Here is a 22099-nt window from a genome sequence, read left to right as displayed (position 1 = left end):
AAAACTACTCAGCTGATTCCTAAAGGAAAACACTTGGAACTGCAGTTTTGTTCTTTTTTGAGCAAAAGGGGATTTTTTTTTCCTTCTTAACACCGCACAATTAAGCATTGAGCAGTTTATACTGGTAGGAGGGAGTTAATTCTGGGAACTACACGCGACGTCGGTGCAACATCTCTATTACATTGCTTCAGTTGTACCAAGTTGGGATTGGCGGCTCTATCACAACATTGACTTCGGTCCCTTGACCCAGTTGATTGCCTGCGCAGGTTCCCTCACCCAACGTAGTCTACAGCGAGAGGTGATTTTATACATATAAATATATATATATATTTATTTAAGGAGAAAGAAGAAGAGGGGGAAAAAACCCCGCAAAAATATTTTCTGACAGTAGCAAGGAGCGGGGGGGAGCTGCGACCCCAGCAACCTGACAGAGCAGCCTCTGTTACCCTTCCCCCGCCGGCAGGACGGCGGCGGCGGGAAGAGCTTCTCCCGTTTAAATCCCCTCCCGCGGCGGGCGCGGAGCCGCCGCCGCCGCCGTCTCGGGGTTGATTCGTAGCACCTTGCGAGGAAGTGAAACGTTTCGCACGGAAGGGGCGGAGCGTCCGCCCGCGGGCAGCGGCTCCTCGGCGGCGGCTAATAACAACATTAGGAGATTAGCTGCAACTTCTCCCCACTTCTCTAACCTTCCCCGGCCCATAATTTACCGTGCTTTCTTCTCACTCTTTTTTTTTTTCCCCTCCTTTTTCTTGTTTCTCTTTTTTTTTCCTTTTTTTTTTTTTTTTTTTTTTGCCAGGAAGATAATCTCTTTTTGTAAACTAAAAAATGGGGCGCGGGGGTTAATCCGAGCCGTTTCTCTCTGTCCGTCTGCCTGTCTTCCCCCCCCTTCCTTACCGTCCGCACCCCCTCCGATTTTTAAACCCCTTAGTCAGAGGCAGGGTGCAAAACTAAAAGCCGCCGCCACCAGCAGCAGCTTTAGGAGGCAGCTCGGCCCGCCGCACACCTGCCTCCCTGGCAGGCAGGGCAGGCAGGGGCAGGCGCGGGCAGGGGCAGGCGCAGCGCCGGCGGGACGGACGGCCGCGGCAGCGGGCCGGCCTCGCTCCTCGGCAGCGCCGGCGGCGGCAGAAGACGAGCGGCTGCTGCAGGGGGACCGCCTCGCCGCTGCTCCTCCGGCGGCGTCTCCGTGCGGCGGAGGGGCCGGCTGGGCGGGGAGGGACAGCCTCTGCGGTGCGGGGGCTCTGTTTACCTACACACATAGCTGCGAGCGGGGAGCTACTCCTGCCGGCGGGTCCTGCGAGCTGCCTGGAGGATCCCGAGCCGGAGTTCTCCCGAGCGGGGCGGGAGAGGAGAGCCGAGGCAGGGCATGAGTTTTAGCGCGAAAAGCGGCGCTTTGCTGAGCTCCCGGGCAGCGCGGTGGTGGTGGCGGCGGCGGCAGCCCGGTCCCGCCTGGTCCTACTTCGGTGGCAGCTGGTCGCGGCCCATCCTGGACATGTCCTACTCCCGTCACTTTCTGGATTTCCAGGGCTCGTCCATCCCCAGCTCCATGAAGAAGCTGGTGGTGACTAAGCTGAGCCAAAACTTCAGGGAAGCGCTCACTCTGCAGCAGGACGCGCCCGTGCCACTCCCGGGAGACGGAGACCTCCTTGTCAGGAACAGGTGAGCCCCCCCCGCCCTCCTCCCCCCCAGCGGCGGCCCCCGCCGACTTCTGGCACCTTGTGGCCTGCTCCTTCCCACAGGCTCCCTCACTTCGGAGACCGGCTCCAAAGTTGTACCAGCCGCCATCTGGCGACTGTTAATTTAATTTTGTTGTTGTTGTTGTTTTGAACGGCTGGTGCTACAGCCCGGTCGCCCTATCCACGTGTGTGAGGGTGACACTTCCTCCTCCTCTTTCCGTGGCGGGGGTGGGGGTGTGTCTGTCTTTCTGTCTGTGTGCGCTGCTCCCGGCGTGCGCCTGCCCGAAGGAATCGAAACACCCCAGGGCCCCTGTGCCAGGGGGTGGGGCGGCGGGAGAAGAGGCAAGTTCGGTGAGCGCGGAGGAGGGAGGCAGACGCCGGGCAGCCCCTCCCAGGCCTCTGCCCGGGCTCGTTCCACGAGCGTAGTGCCCCGGGGTGCGAGCGTGTCCCCATCGCACCCGCACAGTCCCACGGGGGACGCTGACGCGCAGTGCCCCGGCATCGCCGTGTGCGTGCGGGACCGCACCAGCCGCTCTTGCCTCGGCGCTGCTCTGCACGCCGCTCTCCTTCCCTGCCCCCGCCAGCCGCTCGTCCCCATCCATCCATCCATCCATCCCTCCATCCCGCCGTGAGTCACCGGGGAGGCCGCGGGCCGCGCCCGGCGCCACCCTCGTCCCTGCGCGCCAAAGGCGGGCGGCGGGAGGGGGCAGGGCGGCCCTCGGCCTCCGTCGGCGGGACGAGAGCCCGCGGTTGTTGGCGGCTTTCGGAGTGGAGCCGGGTAGGGGGAAGAGTGAGGAGGTGACATTTTTGCTTAGCGTAACGCGCCGTAAATCCCACGCCCGGCACGGTGGCCAGCTCGCCGTGAAAGGAAGACTCCCGAGGACAAAATGTGCCTTCCCGCAGCTGGCTCCATAAAAACCTGCTCGTTCTCGGTGGCTCCTTCCTAGCCGCCGTGGTTCCTTGCACTTAAACTAAGCGTTTTAAAGTTGAGAGGTTTCTCTGCTTAACGAGGGGAAGCTGAAACTCTGGGAACTTTGGAGCAGACTGCGTGGCTGGCACTGGAGAGAACAGCACTCTAAGGTTCTTGTCAAGCAAGGAAATCGTAGTAACACATAGTTTGCCATGCTCTCCGTGGGAGCTTAAAGATGTGAAGAAGCACTAAGTTGCCTTAAGAACAATGCTGTAAGTTACATTAAGGCAGCGTGTGACACTGTGTGTATGTGTAACATACATGTATGTGTCCATATGTAACACATAAATACACATAAAGAGGGGGCAAGGAGAAAGAGGAGCAGAGACTCCTCCAGGAGCTCAGGAGAAAGCAGCTGTGGCACTTTAATCCAATGCTGACATCTCCCACTAGGATTTCTGAGACCAAAATTCCCTCCCAACCTCAAAGTCTAAAACATTGTGTTGCTGCATCCACTAATGACCGTGGAACAGTAATGGCATGAAACAGCTACCCAGCTGAAGTTAAAATTCCTTTTTGTGGAAGAGGTTGAAAGACTTGAGATGCAAGTAGTAAGTTTCGGGTAATGCAAAGCAGAGTGACATCCGTGTTTCTCAAATCCCCTCCCCTTGATATATGCACTTGGAGTCTTTCTCATCCCACCTCCACCCTCCTGTAAATTTTTTATATATATATATATATGTAGCTTCCAGCGTAACTCTTCCCTTCTCCCTGTCCTCCCTCCCTTTGCTGGGTGGGCTCCCTGGATGCTTGTGGGATGTGTGCACACAGGCTGGAGCTGGTCCACAGATCAGATTCAGGCTGGCAGTTACTGGGTTTTAACACATCAGCCTGTTACACACATGTTCTTGTACTGGCACACATGCCTGAGTGAGGATGGAGGGGAGGGAGAGGTGAACGATGAAGTTTAGGTTTAGAGTTCTTACGTTTTGTATTATTTGTGTAATTTCTTCTTTATTTACTATTATTTTCTGGAGAATATCACTGAAGACACAGGATCACATTACTGTAAGACATTTGCTTTATGCAAACTGCAACAGGAAGCAAGTTCTGAATGTTTCCCCCTCTCTTGTCATTCTGGGGAGCATTATCTCATCCTAGAAGGATGAGTCCCTGACTCTATTTTGTTAGAAAAAAAGGACAAACAAAAAAACCCAAACCCTAAACACAACTATAGATTTTCTAATAGGTAGAAGCACACAATTAAAAACAAAACAATAAAGGACTTTGAGTTCCAAGAGGGCATTTGCGGATTTGTTCATTTTAGTCCCAGTCACGCCCATGAATAGTATTAATTGCTTTGAGCTTTTCATGCAAAACAATCCTCATTCACCACAATAAAATCTGTTTGGGGATTTATGGGAATGTGAAATTAAAATCTGTGTATAGATTGATATTTTAAAATAAGAGGCAGTTAGGGGGAACTTTCTTCTCTGTTAGAGAACTATGGCAGCAACCCTTTTTTATACAGAAAAAAAATCCATCTTTTATGCAAAAATCCTTCAAGAGTAGAAATCAGGGCAATTTTTTTTTTACTTTGATTCTGTGTAGGAGAGGAGACGAGGGGAAAAGGTTGTAAATCGTTAATGAAGCTTTTTAAGTTTCTTATGTCCGTTTGTCCTATTTTAGGGGAGGAAACAGGGCGAGGGCAGGTGTGGAAGCAAGAGTTCTCTGTTTTATTGCAGGAGAAGGACCCAAAGGCTGTGAAGATTTGGTCCTTCTTAAAGTTGTTAGGGGATTTTCGAGATTTTCTTGAGGAAGTGACATATTTCCAAAATAACTGTAAGGATTTGCTGTCTGCCTGGAAGATGGAAACAAAGTTTATAGGAAAGGGAGTAAGAGGGGTTGGGAAAGTTTTTTTGAACCAGGGGACTAATGGATCACAGTGGGAAAAGTGGAGGACTATTCCAGCTGAGTGTTTGGTTTAAATAATGTTTTTCTTGCATAGTACTGGTTTGGATGACTTTGTTTTGTCTGTGCTTAAGGCTGTGGTGCTGGTTTTCAGTGTCTCGTGCTTTGTTGTGGTACTAAAAGCAGCATTTCTTCCCCTCGGCGATGTCCTCCTGTTTTCTGTAATAAACAGTACGAGGGGGTTCAACACTGTTGAGTATAAATAAAACGGGTGACTCAATGTGTGTAATAATTTTTTTAAAAGCCAATCTCAAGCTTTTTTCGCCCCCCCTTCAGGTTTGCATCTTGAGATGTGAAGAGCACCTAAATTAGAAACTTCTAGATTAAAGAATAGATTTAAAGGTAGAAAGTAAATCAAGGCAACATAAAATGTCTTAAAACCCACCAGCATCCGAAGTAGTTGTTACTTCTGTGCTTTCTCCTTTCCTCAGTCTCAGAAGTTAGTAAACTGATTTTCAAGTTGTAATTCATGCTTTTTCTTACTTTTAAAAGAAAAATAATCTAAGAAACTGCAGGCACATCCTCCCCACCTCACTTCTGTCAGCTGGAGTGACCAGGCAGATTAGACACTGTGTTTTAATCCAGACGGTGTGTACAATCATTTTAATGTGCAAGGAATCTAACAGACTAAACAATCTTTAAAAAAAAAAAAAAAAAAAAAAAAAAAAAAAAAAAGGCAGCCCGTACAATGCGAACAGGAGTTTTGAGTTTACACACAATAAAAATGAGGTGAAAAAAATTAGGGGGGGGGGGCAGGGGAAGGGAGGGCTGGACGGCAGCCCTGTGTTGATTAATAATGATGAACCCAGGAGCCCAGGGAGGATCATTTCCCGTGGCCCAGCCGCCCCGCAGAGACGGGGAGGGCGCGGGTGCGTGTGCACGCGTGTCTGTGTCTGTGTGTGTGTGTCTGTGTCTGTGTCTCTGTGTGTATGTGTGTGTGTGTGCGCGCAGGGGGCGGGCGGGCGGCGGGGACGAGCCCCCCGCGCAGCGGGGCAGCGCACACGGCTTTGTCCGCCCCAGCCCCCTGCCACAGCGGGCGGCGGCGGGCACGGCCGCCCCCCTCCCCGGGCGACCCTCATCCCCTTGCCTACCCCCGCCGAAAGCTCCGCATCCCTTTCCCGGCGCGGCCGGGCAGCGCCAAGTTGGGCGCCGCGGCCCCTGCAGTCCGCACGCACAAGTTGCGGTGCGGCCCGGCCGGGGACGGGTTCGCATCCTCCCCGGCTGCTGAACAAAAGCAGCGGTGCGTGTGCTCAAGCCCTGCTCGGCGGGCGCCTGGACCCCCGCACGACTCGCCCCTTCCCCGCACGCAAAGTTTTTGTCCTCAGGAGGGTTGTTCTACCTGCCTTTGTGCTGTCCTCGCTGCCGCGCAGCGCCGGGAAGGGGACGCTCCTGGAGAGACGGGGGCTTGTTGTTACTCCTAGTGCTGCGCTGGCTGCCCTTCCTGGGGGTGCCGTGCCCCAGCCGAGGGCACGGCTGCTCCGCACCTTTCCAAGGCGGACGCGCGCCGGGAGCGTGGGGAAGGAGGCTGAGCCCAGCGGGGAGCCAGGACCTGCCTGGCGGGTCGGGGCCGCGGACGAGTGAGCGCCCCGGGGGTGGCCTCGCAGCTACCGAGAGCCCCGGCTGGGCGAAGCGATGAGGCCGGAGAGGAGGCGAGCACAGCTCTCCACCGGCCCCTCACCCTCCGCAGAAGTTTGGGGTGTATGGGCGGGAGGAGGCCGGGGCAGCGCCGACACGTCTCGCCTCGATGCTCCAAGCCCTTCTGCCAGGAGCCCGAGGGACACGGTTTGCCTCGGAAGCTGCAACTCCGTTACCAATTTTTATACATCTTTTAGCAGTCCTATGTGGAAGTCACCTCAAAACAGGATAATAGAAGATTTTTTGTTTCTACGAACAAGACGTAGGCATTTTTTGTTGCGGCAGAGCAGTGAGTTGAAGGCAGGATTACCAAGAGCAACAGTCGCTTTCACCTATTTTATTGCATGGATATGTTTACGCGTACGTGTCTTTTTATATATAACGTTGGTGAAAGTTTGAAGCTCCCCACGCCTTAAAGAATGAAGGAAATAAAAAGCAGCAAAGCGGTTTTAGTTCTCCTCGCTCTGTGTGCAAGCAGTCTAAAACTACACACACACGATCGGAGCTTGTTGCTAACTGCAACAATTAAAAGTGCACTGTTTGTCTACTTCTGCAGCTTTTACATGGTGTCAAGTTCACCTTTCGAGTTGTCACATCCACATGTAGTAATAGTCCTGGCGTCGTTGTTGCATGTGTTTCTTTTTTACATTTTCCAGTTAACAGAACCTTCCCCAGTCTCTGTTCCCTTGCCTGTGTAAAGATATTGTTACTCAAAAACCTCCAAACTTAAATAGTCTTTACATTTAAGCTAGATCATAACTTTGTTTTTATCATCTCTTAGTGCTTAATCAAGTTGTGAGAATGTCACTATCTTTCTATTAAAAAAAATTGCCATCCATTTTCACCTGTTAGAGGTCAGTAGGACTTGATATTCAGTTTTACAATTTTAGTCCTTCTGTGCAAGGTTGTTTTGATGTGTTGCAAGTAATTTATATAAAGAAAAATATTTTAACGTTGACATTAGCTACATCAAAAGGCAAATTTGCTGTAGTGACTCCATCAATTAAAAAGTACTTGCCTACAGTAACATGACCTTGCAAATGACATCGATAGTTAATATGATCATTAGTCATTAACAGTATTATTATATTCAAAAATGTAAATTTGTTGCCAGAATCCACATATTTACCGCTCTGCATGTTTTATTCTTCAGTGCTTTCACATCTCATATAAAGTGGTCAATTAATTTTCATCCTTTAATCTTTTACAGAATTATTTTTAGCTTGCTTAGCTTGGTCAAATGGACTTAAGGAAAATATAAGGGATTTTTTTGTTTTGTTTTGGGTTTCTGTGCTTTTTGTTCAGAAAATTTGTCTATAATTCTAGAGTAACAGAATGTAAACTACAGAAGTCTGATAAAAGTAGTCTCCGGAGTGTACTCATTGTTCGAATATACCAGTAATCAGAAAAAATCTGGTATTTATCCCAGAAATTTAAATTGAAGGTTGAACTCAGTAAGGAGTAAATCTCGTTAATGCATTTTTGTTTTCTTCTAGATTTGTCGGCATTAATGCATCTGACATAAACTACTCAGCTGGTCGATATGACGCATCAGTTAAACCCCCATTTGATATAGGTTTTGAAGGTGTCGGTGATGTGGTAGCGTTAGGACTCAGTGCTAGTGCAGATTATACGGTGGGTCAAGCTGTGGCCTACGTGAAAGCAGGTTCCTTTGCTGAATACACGGTTGTGCCTGCCAGACACGCAGTTCCTCTACCCTCAGTGAAACCCGAGTTTCTTACTTTAATGGTGAGTGGCGCTACTGCATACATCAGTTTGAAAGAGCTGGGAAACCTGTCTGAAGGCAAGAAGGTTCTGGTGACAGCAGCGGCTGGAGGAACGGGCCAGTTTGCTGTGCAGCTTGCAAAGAAGGCAAAATGCCATGTAATTGGAACCTGCTCCAGTGATGAAAAGGGTGGTTTTCTGAAATCCATTGGCTGTGACCGTACAATCAACTATAAAACTGAAAATGTCGAATCTGTGCTTAGGAAGGACTACCCCGAAGGTGTGGATGTGGTGTATGAATCTGTTGGGGGAAAGATGTTTGACTTGGCTCTCAATTCCTTGGCTATCAAAGGGCACCTGATAGTTATTGGGTTTATCGCTGGCTACCAAAACCCCACTGGCCTCCAGCCCATTAAAGCAGAGTTATTGCCAGCAAAACTGTTGAAGAAGTCTGCCAGCGTCCGGGGTTTCTTCTTGAACCATTACCTTTCTGAATACACAATGGCTCTGAAGCATTTGCTCGAGATGTATGAAAGAGGAGACCTGGTTTGTGAGGTGGACTTTGGAGACATGTCTCCGGAGGGAAAGTTCACCGGCTTGGAGTCTGTATTCCGTGCTGTAGATTACATGTACATGGGAAAAAACATTGGAAAAATTGTAGTTGAATTACCTCACTCTGTCAACAGTAAGCTGTAAAAACAGAACAATGATATAAATCAGAAGAGAGAAAATGGGCACTTTATGCCCCAGATTTACTAGAAAGAATTTCTTTTTTAAAGCTTAGTAATGGATATTATATTAAAAAACAGCACTAAGGTGTTAATAAAAAAGGGTGGGTTTGGGGTTTTTTGGGTTTTTTTTCTTATAAGTGCCTAAATCAGTGGCTGTAGCACAAACTTAATGGGCCTGTGTTTGATTCTGTCACTTAGGTTAGCGTGAGACAAGAACATTGTTCTTGACAGAATAAGTCTTGATGCAGAGGCAGATTTAGTCTGTCAGACTGATTTGATAAGACTTCGTATGTAGTTCATCTCAGAAAAAAAATCTTCTGGCAATTTTGATTCCCTGATTTAAAAATAAAATTTTTAGAACAAGACCAAATAAAGACTTGTATCTTTGGGTTGCTCTGTTAGTCTCTTGAAGTTTCTGGGAAAAAAAATGCTCGTGATTTTTTGTCACAAACGTGATAATCATAACTCAGTTGCATCATGGATCATAGTAATATTCCTCAACTGGTTACACAGGGAAATGTATCCTCCAATGCTGACATGTCAGTAATGTTAAGCAACTTGACTTTTTTTTTTTAAATCATGTCTTTCCTAACTGTAAACAACTGTGCAATTTTCTTTCAAATCATTAACTACAAGTTGCAACATAGTCTCATTTTCTTGCCTTTTCATTTTCTACTGCTGCTGTTTACTGTCCAGTCTTTCGTTGAGTTAGTATTGAAAGATTGTTGGAGTGAGGTTTTGAGCCATGTTCATGTGTGTTCAGGTCCTGTATATTTTTGAAGATTAAATAAAGTTTTAAAAGCTATTTAAATATTCCTGACATTTATTCATATTTATGTGTTTCTTGTTGACTAGCTCTTTTGTAGGTATTCTCCATTCTGTAGAGTTCTTTGACTGCTTATTTTTGAAGTGACTTCCCATAATCAGGCTGCTACTTCTACTTTTACCAAATATTACTTCTTACTACCAAATAATTTACAAACAGCAAGACCATTTTAAATCTACAGTCACAGTACCTGGTACAGGTACCGATGCTCAGGCATAGGTTATCTAGAGGGTGCAGTTAAAAGGTTTTGTAAAGTTTTGAAAATTCTTCCTCACTTAATAGATATTATTAATGATACATACAGTGGGAATTCCAGCTTGAAGCATAATATTTTCCAGAACAATAAAATACTTGAAACTGCTTGCTCCACGTCTTTTTTCCATAGCAAATGTTTAAAATCTTAGAGGCCAATTTCACCACTTCTTTTAAAATTATATTAATTTGTATGCACTTGGAGAGATGGAAATTTCCTAAGATCATACACCTCATAATAAACATAATGAAAGACTGATAATGTCTAGGGCTTGAAGGAAAAAATCTGGGGTAAACTTAATTTTAGGGCATTATTCAGGACTGACTGTACACACATTTTTTAAAAGTAACGTAGAAAAACTTGTATTTTATTCAGCAATACAGACAGTAGAAAAAGTATTTCTAATTTTGATGTAGATAATTTTTACTGTGATTTTTTATTATGATGTAATTCATCATAAAGAATTGTGTACAGTGAAGAACTGTTCCTTTTTGGGGTCATGCCTGACTACTAGGCATAGTCTAACTTTGGTAGATTTTGGGGAAGAGCAGAATGGCTTGAGTCTTTGTTACCATTTCTCTTTTACGCAAGGTAAACATCAAACCACCACGATTTTTGTTGTCACCAAGATCTGCTGTTAGAAACATTCTTCCTCTTTAATATTATAGATATTGTGTTGGGTTTGTGTTTTGCATAATTATTGGCCTTCCAACTGGATGCTGGAAAGATGCAAACACTCAAGTACCATACAAGATCAGAGCATGCAAAGTTCTCACTTTTTTATTTCTAGGCACATGGTGTCTTTTCTTGGTCAGAGACAAGGCAATGTCCTTGGTCAATAAATGTGTCTTTAAAAATGTTGTTTGGGATATCCTATGGCAAAATAAAAAGAATAAAATTGGTTATATTTGTGATGCATACAGAAGAGTTGCATGGGTAACAAGTTTTCAAATTAAATTTCTGCAGTCAAATGCCAGAATCCATCCAAGTGGCCCAATTTTCAGATGTGTTGATTGCTGTCAGTTAAATAGATTTAATGTTTCTGAGGTGAATTCCATATGTTTTTTGTCATAAAAAAATATTCTTGTAACAGGATTCTGTGTGGGCTTAAAACATTCTACTTTCTTTTTAGTACGTTACTTCATGTATAACATTGCATAATGCAACTGCCCCAGGCTCTTTTACTGATCAAAATAAGGGAAGAGAGGAACCTTTGGAAGTTTCACACATATGTATTCAGATGTGACATGTCGTTGGTTTTAATTTTGGCTTCAGGATTATGGTTTAGCACTTTCATATTGATCACAGGTTAATAAAAGTTTTATGTTTGCTACATGCACAACTTGTTTGGCCAGTGTACAAATTTCATAGCCCTTTTGGTGTTTGGGTAAGGCTTTGGTCATTGGGCTTGTCCTTTTCATCAAATGCCTATGTTAAGCTGAAGGGGTAGCTCAGGATAAATGTGATTGCTCTTCCATGAAGGAATCTGGAACGAAGAAGTAATTTTTGGTTTTAAAGATACGATTTCTATCCCTTAAATTGCTGAAAGAGAACATTATTGATGGAGAGAGGATGAAAAGTATTTCTGAAACATGCAGATAAAGCTTTTCTGATGAGTTTCATAATAAATTTTGGTTTGCAGGGAGGAAAAAAAACCAACTCTTTATTTAAAAGTATATTCTGCAAACTTACAGTTATGGGAGCAGGGCTGACTTTGAATAAGTAAGCTATGATGGATTTAAATAATGTTTAAATATTAGATGGCTAGGAAAATGTATATGGCATGCACACAGTGAGAGGTTTAAATGATGATAGGACATTGAACATACAAGGAAAAGAAATACTGTAGAGTCACAGCAAGGGATTAATAACAATACACTTAATATGCTTGCAAAAAAGGTGTATTAAAAGCTGTGTGCACAGTGGGGACTTAAATGATTAAAAATAATAATACATTTGCCTTGGAAGTACTAAGTATACTATATGTAGAGAGCAGGGATTTAAATAATAATACTATTAATAATAGCAGCTCATTGAGATGTGGTTGCTAGCACTACATCCTAATTTTACCTTTCTAAATGAATTTGCTACAGAGGAATCTGGCATTGTTTGCCGAGGCTAATAACCAAATTTCCCTTCCCTACACACATATGCTTCCATGGAAAAACAACAAAGAACTAGATGAAGAGCTGGCTTTTTTCCTGAGTCTGTCACATGTGTGCATACGCACGCGCACACGGACACACACGTACTCACTCGCTCTCTCCTGGCCTGCAACCCTCAGCACATTTTACAGATATGCTTCCTACTTAATTGCTATGCTGGAATCTCCTAATACCTTTTTGAATTAAGTTCGGTTTCTACCAAGCAATAGTTTGCCATGTGTTTGCATGTGTGCATATGTGTGTGTGTGTGTGTTTGTGTATACATACAGGTAATGTATGTATACATTAGTGGATACGAATAACTGCTGCGTCATGTAAATACAAATGATTACACTCGAGGAAAAGTTTGCAGTAGTGTTTGCAGATATTATATATATTCCTACTTCTGTCTGAGGAGTAAAGAAATTTCTCTGCTGAATGGCTGTTAGTATCTATTTTACAAGATTTACTCATTTTCAGGTACCTAATGTAGCTGCTAGCATGCATGCACGACAATACAATTTATATGGTAAATGGAACCAAATAATGGCTTCACTGAATGTTATGGCTGCACTGAAGGGAAATGTCACGGTAAATAGCTGCCAAATTATGGATCATGCCGAAGTGTCACAACTGCACTAAAGACAAATAGCACTAGAGGCTATTGCCACTGTGACGCTTTTGAGTTATGAAGAAGAGGAGCAGCCTGATGTGAGCCTCTTTGTGTCCTCATTATAGCAAAGGGTTACTGGTGCAGTGTACAAGAAAACCTAGTCCTACGTGGTGACTAGTTATTAATCTGTTCTTTTTGAATCCAACAGCTGTAGCAAAACAGAAAACCTTTTCCTTGCTTTATGAATACATATAAACACATACAAACAAAGAAAAACCTGCAGGTTTTATGAATGTAAATGTGTACAGGAAATGACTGGTAATGGAAAAATGTTGTAATAAAATAATCTAATCAAAGAATATTATTAAATTTAATATCGTATGTGTCTGAAAGCTTTAGTTGCTTCTTATGCAGATAGATGTGTGAAATATAAGCAATAACGCACTTTCTCTCTTTGTAAAGACTTGAGTAGTAAGGACATTACCAACTAAATTGCTTCTTCTAAACTGAAGTGTGTCCCGGTTTCTTTCATTTTAATGGGAGGGTAATAAAGATGAAAGACTAACATTTTAACTGATGGATCCCTTAAGCTACAGAATAGAAATTTATTGTGTTTTGAGGGTATATGCTAAATCCTGAAATGTGGAAAAAAGTAGGGAAATCCCAGGTAAAATAAAAGCAAAGTAACCTCTTTTTTTCATCACTGTTGTTATGATGACATACTTTTATGAATGGAAAACTACATACTGCTCTTACTTAAGCTGGGTAAACAGTACTGATCTTTCTTTTGAGAAAAAAATGGGGGAGTTATTTGGTGGGGGAACAAAAAAGATTTGGAAATGGAGGGACATCGCGCAGTGAGCGATCCCTTCTTTCTACAGTCACTTTCAAACCCTGCTTGCAGTGTTCAGGGAAGTGAGTGGGACGCTCCGCACACTGTTGTCCACACCACAAACGTACCATCCGTAACACAGCACAATTGTCAGTTGCTGTTTTACAGAGGGGCCAGAGCTGAACAATCACGGTGGATAAATTACTATTCTATTCTACAGCAAGTGGCTTTCCTACCATGTGAAGCTTAAGGTCATTGGCAGGGCAACGAGGGGGAAGCTTATATATTAGTTAAAACTAATGCACTAATAGTGTTCAGATAGAGGAACTATACCAATTAATTAAAGGTAGGTTTTTTTCTTTAAGGGAGGGGTGATGACTTAAAGACTTATTGTACCAAGAGATATGCATGTATATGTATGTGTATTGCTTCCTTACGACTCCACTTCTTGCTACAATAATCCTAGGAGGGTTTTTTTCCTTTTTTTTTTTTCTTTTCTTTAATATCTGCATTAAAGCCTTCATTATTCATCATTGCAGGAATCCAGATTTCAGAAATAAGAAAATATTCTCAAAAGATTTTAAAACTTTACTAATACATTCTGCTTACAATTTTTACAGTGTAGTCTAAGGGGGGAGGGGAAGAAAAACCTGTCAAAAATTAGGTAGAACATCCTTGAATGGCAATTAGCATGCCCGGAATTTATTTTATGTGCAGCGCAGTTGCAAGTAGCTGCTTCTTATTAAATGAAAATCCTGTATTATGTACTTCAGGAACATTCCAACTAATGAGTATGTAATATCCTTAGTGTAACACAGAACTTCTTTTTGTGTTCACAACCACAAAATGCTGGAAACTTGACAAATGATATCATTTAAGACAGATGCCTGCCTTAGGGACCTGTTTTTTGGCTTCCTGTTTCTGGTTTTTATTTCAATAACATTTGTAATTGCCACAGGATCTGTACCTGTATAGTGTTTTAACCCCTTCACATACGCCCCATTGCATTAACTCTTTCAGTAGGTACTCAAGAATACAATATTTTTTTTCTATTTCCTCCCAGGCTGATGCATTCTTCCTACCTCTCACAAGCACAGATATAAATAAAAGCTGGATCTTGTTAGACCAGATGAAATGGTAACATCAGAGGGGGTAAACACTTACTGCACTTGCTGTGTTTCACTAGTACAAAAGTACATCTAGACCAGGCCCCAGGCAAAACCCAAGAAACTGTGAGGTACAGCCTGCTGATTATCAGCAAGATATTCTTGATAATTCTGTGTACACAGCCTAGGCACATAATACTTTGATCTCAGTTATAATTTCCAACGTGTATCTACCCCCCTTAAACTCACATTCTTTACTTTGGTTATAGGGCAGGAGGATTTTTGACATCACTTCAGTTGATGCTGGTTATAAGGGGCATTTGGGCAGTGCTGGTTCAACAAGAGTTGTAAGTTGCTGTGCCTCCAGCAGAGCCCGCTTCATGTAAAACCCTTATCACAGGACAAGAGCAGTTTTCAGCTCCCGAGGCACTCAGCACAGATCCTGGCAGACTGCAAGAAACCTTCCTGCAATCCATAATAGCCCAGAGGTTTTGGCGGTGGTTTATAGCATGTTCTCTCTCTGGCTTTTTTTTTTTTTGTTTTAGATCTTCCAAAAAAACTTTAAAAATGGACTGTGTACAAGAAGCTTACATGAGTCTGCATAGGGAATTTTCACTGGGAAAATTTACTGAATCCTGCACAGTGCTGTAATAACAAATAAAGGTTTAGAAGGAGGATGAGCTCTTGGCACCTATTCTGCAGGTGAGACTTTCCTACTTGTCATAAGCAGTTAGCTCTCCTGGACTTACATTTTTTTCTGATGTCATTTTCAAGCAAAAACTCTGCATTCAAACCTTCTGTCATGAGACATGTAGACTCATTGCACCTGTACTCTTAAGAAAAGTTTACCCCATGAAGTGTTGAACAACCTTATCTTTCTTCAGAACTGAGGCTGATGTCTCTAAAAACCTCAAGAAATGTCTCTGTTTACTACAAGACCAGACAGCACATCATAAAAACCCACCCTGCAGGCTTTCTTTAAGAGAAAGAGGAGGAAGTCTTTCTCTTCTGTCACAAGAGGGAGGTCAAAAGGACCAAGTGAGTGCCAGACCAAGTCACTTCTGCTGTTCTAGGGTTCATTTTCAGAGAAAGTAGGCAGGCACACAAATCTCATTATGCGTTACGAGGATCTGTGCACAGGCTTCTTGTGCGCTGTCTTAAAACCATACCCCTAAGGGACTCATTCACAAAGGGAATAGAAGGAAAGGAATTTGTATATTTTCTGGAAGCAGTAAGACATGACATGCAGCACAGTTCTGGCTGATTACAGCATGCCTCAGGTGAGCTGGAAGGCACAAGGCCGCCAGCCAAGTGATTTCAACCACCCAAGAAAGAGAACTCCACAGAAATGCATTGTGTGGCATGTCTGATTGCTACAAAGAAAAACACTCCAACTTTATTCACAGTGGCATAGCATTATTGGCATGACTGTTCCTGGCAGCCTATCAGAAAGTTTTATTTGCATCCAGAGTTTTGAAAGCCATTTTATAATGTTAAACAAGAATAATGCCTGGCTTATTTGCCCCTTGACACCTATGTGTAATCCCTCATTGAAACCCTAATGAGGGGTTCTCCTTGGGTTGTATTACTTTCAAAATAACCCCTGCATACAAGCAGCCTAATGTACCTTTCCTCCCTGCATAGGGTGTGGCAAGAGTAGCCAGATGAAAGTGGATAAAATACATTGTTTTATTGTATGCTTAGTAATCAAGATGCAGAGTCAGTTAACTGGATCCTATGACTTCTTCCTGAGCTGGGAAACCTCAATCTACTATCACAAGTGCCTAGAAATAAGAGAGATGTTGAGTCGGTTTCCTCTCCAGGGAATGTGAATGAGTAACAAGAATAACGCTCTTGAAACAGTGTAAAAACAGACTCTGAGGAGAACCTGGCTCTTATTTCTGTATGTATGTTCATGCTGCTGGAAAAAGCAGTTCTAACAGACCTGCCTAACCTCAAGTTGTAGTGAGATTTCCCAGGGCCTCCAGATAACTCCCAAAATCTTGGGAAACTCAGTGTGTGTGTAGTCAGTGATGCTGTAAGAGCTATGGTGGCAGTGGCATCAGCTTTGCAGTTTCTGATGGTGGGTGGCAGCAAAGCAAGTCTTGCTCCAAAGGAACTTCTAAAAAGGCAACCCTCCAGTTCTCAGGTATTATTCTTCTCTAAATGAATTGGGCTGTGAAGGACATCCTATTTTAAAACAACAGCTCTTCCCCTCACTCCCATAAGGCACAAGCCTGACTTGATAGATATTTTTCCCTATCCTTCTCCCTCTGTCTGTCTGGCTCCCTCTCTACTCCAAATAAAAAAATGAGGGGTGAAATAATCTTAGAGGGGAAGGCTGCTGAAAATGTTTCAGGCTTTCCTCTTTTCAGGAGGGTAGGTCAAGTACCCTTGTCTTGTAATGTGTAAACCTAACAAAGCATACAGTTTCGCCCATAAGCTCTGCAACAAAATTTGACTAGATTTATGGCAAGTGTATCCAGTTTCCATTTTACCACAGAAACAGACATAATTTTTTAAAAAATTGATGAGATCTTTTCTAGCTAGATAGGGGGGAAAACCCCAAAACAACCCACCAAGGACTCTTTCCACCTATGTGATTTAATTTGCGGTGTCTTTCTTTCTGTTAATGGTACAAGTTAATGTGATGAGGCAACTTCTATTGCATTTCTTTCTTTCTTGTTTGTGAAAAGCTGACATGCTCAGCAGTCACAAAATACACATCATGGTGTGAAGGGTAAAGAGCCAAATATTCCTCCTTTTCCACAAAGTCGAAATTGTAGAAGTATAACACAGTCCAGCAGTGGTTCACATGGGATGAACCAGAATCCTAAAAGGTTGTGGCAGGATGTGGATAAAAGATGCTGTAGAGACAAGGGTTGTATCTAGGAGGGGCAAAAAACTGTGTTGATAGTGGTGTGTTCAGGTGACTGGAGGAAAACCAAAGTTTGTGTTTCACCTCAGATGAGTTCAACAAGTAGCAACAGGCTTTTATCCCCCCAATGTAAGTCAGGTACAGTCTTAAATCAAACAAATGTGCTTCACAAATATACTGCAGTGAGCATTACTGCCAGTGTCCTTGCTTTCTAGACTATTTTCTTTGATCTTTCTGGCATTATATCACATTTTCAACTAATTAGAGACAAATGCAAGGTGGGAAGATGATTGCTTCCAGAAATAGTCAGAACTTTACTGGTCATATATATATGGCAGCAGTATCTCTTAATGTTTTCAGTAAACAAAATGTTAATAGTGCCTTCATAATGGCTGGTGGGGAATGAACCCATTCAGGCTTAGATTTTGTTGACGCTTCCCAGCATAATTTTGACAGAGTACAACTGACATCCACGCTTATCCAAATGATGGAAAACTTTCTTGGTCCTTGAAAACTAGCTATACTGTACCAAAGGAATAAAGAAAAAGGTACTGTTCAAGTGCTTTTCTGTCTACCACACAGTAAGTCAAAAGGTTGAACAGTCCCCAGTTCTGACATTTGTACATCAGGCAAATTGCAGGAAGGTCTGAAAACAAGCGTATTTGCACTAAGAACCCGTGTCACTCCAAGAAGATACAATTTCAGAGTGTTGTGAGTGAATTAATTCTCTTTCTTCAATACTGTATTTAAAAATACCACCAACCCTAACACAGTTCTATTCTTTGTCCCAGGGTTGCCCTGGTTCTGTGCCTGGCAGGCTGGCTTTGCTCTGAAGTGCACCAGCTCTCCGTACCTTGTATATTTTAATGCCGACACTGATCTTCAATCAGCCTTGCTCTGGCCTTCCAGTGAAAATACGCCAAAATGTCATAGGTTTCCAAATGAAATGCAAATACTGAACTTTCTGAAATTTACTGATAGTATTTTACTCCTTTACTGCATCTGAGCTGTACCAACGAGGCACAACGGAAACAAGGGTTTAAGATTTCTGACAGCAAAGGTCTTTGCACTTGCCGCTCCACATGTGTCTCAGCTGGATGGTCTGTGACACCTTGATGATCTTAAAGGTCTTTTCCAACCTAAATGATTCTACAGTTCTACCTCCCATGAAGAATATGAGTCGTCTGCTTGCTCGCTCACTCAGCATAATGAAAAGAAGCGATGAAATACTCAAAGTCAGGTCAGACTACCTTTTGTCATACGTAACTGTTATTACACAGATGTCACAGCAGCAGGTGCAAAATAAATACCTGGATAATGGAAGCCATTTGCTTTGCCTTTAGGCACAGGCATCATGTCTGATTTACTTGAAGCTGGCAGCTAAAGAGCATGGGAGAGCCAGGTCCCTATAGCCAGGTTCACCTTTACATGTTCAGAGATGGGAAAAGATAGCCACAGTGGAAGCTGCTCTGGAGGAGATAGTCTTATTTTTCTCCTGTGCCCTCCTCCCCACGTTCCCTACTATTCTGCCAGAGCAGGGAGGTTTAGCAGAGCAGAGATTTAGCAGAATCTATGCTTACGCACTGCCCTTTCATCATTTGGACCTTGTTGGATGTACACAATCTGGAGCAGTCTTTGCTCAAGGCAAACAAAGTAAAGGAGGAGAGTGACATTTCAGTCTTTCATTGCAGAGTCATTCAGGTCACTTTCTGAAATTATAGACACCAGCTCCAGCAATGTTAACAGCCAACTTTAGATTATTAACCATCCTTTGGATAGCAGTACATTATGGTGCCAGTGCGTGGAGAATTCCTCCAAATTACAGGGTGTCCTAACACAGCCGGTTAAACCACATGGACCTCTAGATGCAGTAAGCAGTGTAATTAAGTCTGTTTTCTCATTTGTACTTTCCTAGCAGCACTCGAAATACACTCAAAATCACTGGATGCTGCTCTTTGCATCAGGCTATGAAAGGAGATAAGAAGGAAGGGTGCCTTAACAGTAGCTCATTAAGAAGACATCAACCATTTTCTTTTATTGCATTATTTATGTTTTGGGTGATAATACAACACTATATCCAGGGCAAAGTGCACTCAAGAAGCTTGTTGGCCTGAAGGTGGTTTCATTGGATTAGATTTAGAAGGGGGAAAGCTAGAGATATTTCTTTTACCTGCTGTTTTCCTGAAAGACCTGAGCTTTTTCTTGCCCTCATCAGGCCATATATTTTCAATACCTTTGAGATCCTCCAAACTTCATTAGCCCTTTCAGATATTTCTGGGAAAGGCAGTGACTGGGTTTTTTCCCCTAAGGCTCTAGAAATTCTTCACTGCAGCAATCACTAGCATCCCGGGTAGGATCCATTTTTTAATAAAATTATCTTCTATATAGTAGCAAACAAACATGAAGAGAACCTAAACGTTTACATCATGAAGATGATATAACACAAAGGAGTCCATGTTAAAAAAGAAAAAAACCAAAACCTCAACTAGAAATAATAGCAATACAAATAGTGTTCATTACTTAAATTGTATTTTATAGCTAGTTGAGCACTGCATTAATTACAGTCCTTCCTCATATTCTTTCTTTATTCTCCTTCAGAGCCATTTTCATTGTGTAACACTGCTGCTCTATGTTTGGTTACCTGTGTACAGATCCAAGGATAAATTTTGGCCCTGACCATGGAATATTTACTCACTTTCAAATGTAAGTAAAAGAAATGAAACCGATTAACTGGAAACTACGAGCTGAGAGTCCCTCATTTATTGTAATGCAGCTTCTGTCTCTCTAGCTTTTTTTCTGTTGCTTCTCTGCTATAAACATAACACCTAAACACCATGATATTAACACCAAAAAACAAAAACAACAACAACAAAAAAACCCCAACAAAAACCCAAACAAACAAACAAAATCAAAACCCAACCAAACAAAATAAACCCCAAACCTGAAAGAGGTAGAGGTGATAGGAACTATCAGACGTTCCAAAGAGAACACAGGAAAATTTAGGTTGGAAACAGAAGCTATGCCACCTAAGGACTGTATGCCAAGTCTGCTTCTTGCTATGGGGAGGGACTCTAACAGCGTTCCTAGAGTGTGAATGGATCCCCATGCCTGTATGTAAGAATTAATTAAGAGACAAGACAACAGCTTGAAAGAACTGCTCCTCATACTCTTTTAAGCCTTGAAAGTGTCCACTAAATATACTGTGTGTGGAGAAGAATGGCATCTTAATACTAAATGAGAAAGCATTGTTTAAGTCATTAAAGTACAAGTACTTTCAGTGTCAGAAGAAGACTCATAGCTAAAAAAAAAAAAAAAAAGGAACAAAAAAAACAAACAGAGGGCAAAAAATTTCTGATTTTCAAAATAATAGAATTAGTTTGACTGTATATGCTATTTATTGCCTTTCTGAATTACAGATCACTGAGATCTCCATCCAGAAATGCAATGTACTGGTGGTATTCATCTTGTCAATGATATATACTCAGAGGGCTATTTCTCTGATTGATGGCTTCATCATTCAATTCAAGATGCATAAGGATAGCTATTGTTATCTAACACTATCATATGTTCCTATTGTTCCACACTTCTCTCCTTGTCAATAACATCCAAGATATCCTATCTAAATCTTCAAGATAGCGAAAGAGAGGTGCTTTATTTGTTGACTCCACACATAGCATTATTAAACATTTGTGAGCAACCTGCACATCTCCCCACTGACATCTTTAAGTATTCAATTAAAATTGGACAAGAGAGTACACCACTACAAATAAATACTCAGTTATATGAAGGCTTTGCACTGAATTCTTAAATTATTCTAATACAGGTGCTTGCTAGCAGGCACTCAGTTGAAATCAGGACAGTGACATGAGTGTGAGAATGAATGGTGTATAAAAGGGAGGAAGGCAGATTGCTTTATGGTGGAGTCATGGCAGAGGTTTGACAGGAAACGCTTCTCCCAATACAGCTAAGCAGGGAAAGAGAACCCTATTATATGGATGAGCGGGGCCGGCACTGGCATCTTGTCATTCTAACTTGTATAAGTAAGCAAGCTTAATTGCTCCTTGTCTTTTCAAGATGACTTTCCACCAACAATCTCATTATCACACACATATGTTTATTGCACATATCCAAGTGCCTTCATGCAGACCTGAATGCAATGAGGAAAGCAGCAATATTATGTTTTCCAGTAACATTGTCTTTTCCTTTTTTTTAAATTTTAACCAGACGGATGTGACCTGCCTTCTCCTTCTGCGACTAACAGGGTGACCAGAGGCAGTGGAATGTACACCAGGGTTGGAAAGAATAAAACCAGAGGGAAAGCAAGCTGTCAAGAGAACAGTGTACTGAAGAGGAAAAATGTAAAGCGTGACTTCTATTTACCATGATTAATATGTAAAGTTAACTTGTTTGTCATGGAATATATTAATATGTATGTTTTCCCATTATGTAGATCTTTTCTTATATTACTTACTAGAAAGGGATATAATCACAATGATGGGGTGCGAATGCCACTTAAAAATTAGGTGATGCCCAGTCAACATAATATAACCACTAATGTCACTTCTGATTTAGATGTGGTGATATCAGTGTAATTGCCGCTGGGAAGAAATTAAAATGGCTGTTAATGATAAATAAAATGACAAGAAGGAGGATCCTCCTTCACATATAATTCCAAGCAAAATACAACTGCTGACTTCCTTAAGCGCTCAGTGCTGTTCATTGATAAAGAGGAAACAAGCAGGTTTTGTGCAGCTGCATGGTCACAAGAGCTGCACTGTCCTTTCCCAAGCCCAAACATACACACT

General features: G+C 42.8%; 1 protein-coding gene across 7 annotated transcripts; it reads left to right on the top strand.

Annotated features, from left to right (window-relative positions):
* Positions 1-1357: 1357 nt before the first annotated feature.
* On the top strand, positions 1358-21739 carry PTGR3 (prostaglandin reductase 3). Of its 7 annotated transcripts, none has more exons than XR_007629680.1 (5): positions 1508-1653; positions 14962-15118; positions 18086-18534; positions 19893-19997; positions 21519-21739. XR_007629680.1 is itself a non-coding variant. In XM_050321274.1 (2 exons), exons 1-2 carry the CDS (start codon positions 1361-1363, stop codon positions 8605-8607), a joined length of 1218 nt encoding a protein of 405 aa, XP_050177231.1. In that variant the 5' UTR covers positions 1358-1360; the 3' UTR covers positions 8608-9447. The 7 variants fall into 7 exon arrangements, 1 of the variants encoding a protein (XP_050177231.1); XR_007629679.1 differs by having other exon boundaries at positions 15301-18534; XR_007629686.1 differs by lacking the exon at positions 18086-18534 and having other exon boundaries at positions 19946-19997.
* Positions 21740-22099: the final 360 nt, after the last annotated feature.

The sequence above is a fragment of the Myiozetetes cayanensis genome, unplaced genomic scaffold (genome assembly GCF_022539395.1).
Source record: "Myiozetetes cayanensis isolate MyiCay16 unplaced genomic scaffold, myiCay2020 scf1, whole genome shotgun sequence".
Lineage (NCBI taxonomy): Eukaryota > Metazoa > Chordata > Aves > Passeriformes > Tyrannidae > Myiozetetes > Myiozetetes cayanensis.
The sequence above is the reverse complement of the archived record's forward strand: the minus strand, read 5'-3'. Positions and strand labels throughout refer to the sequence as shown.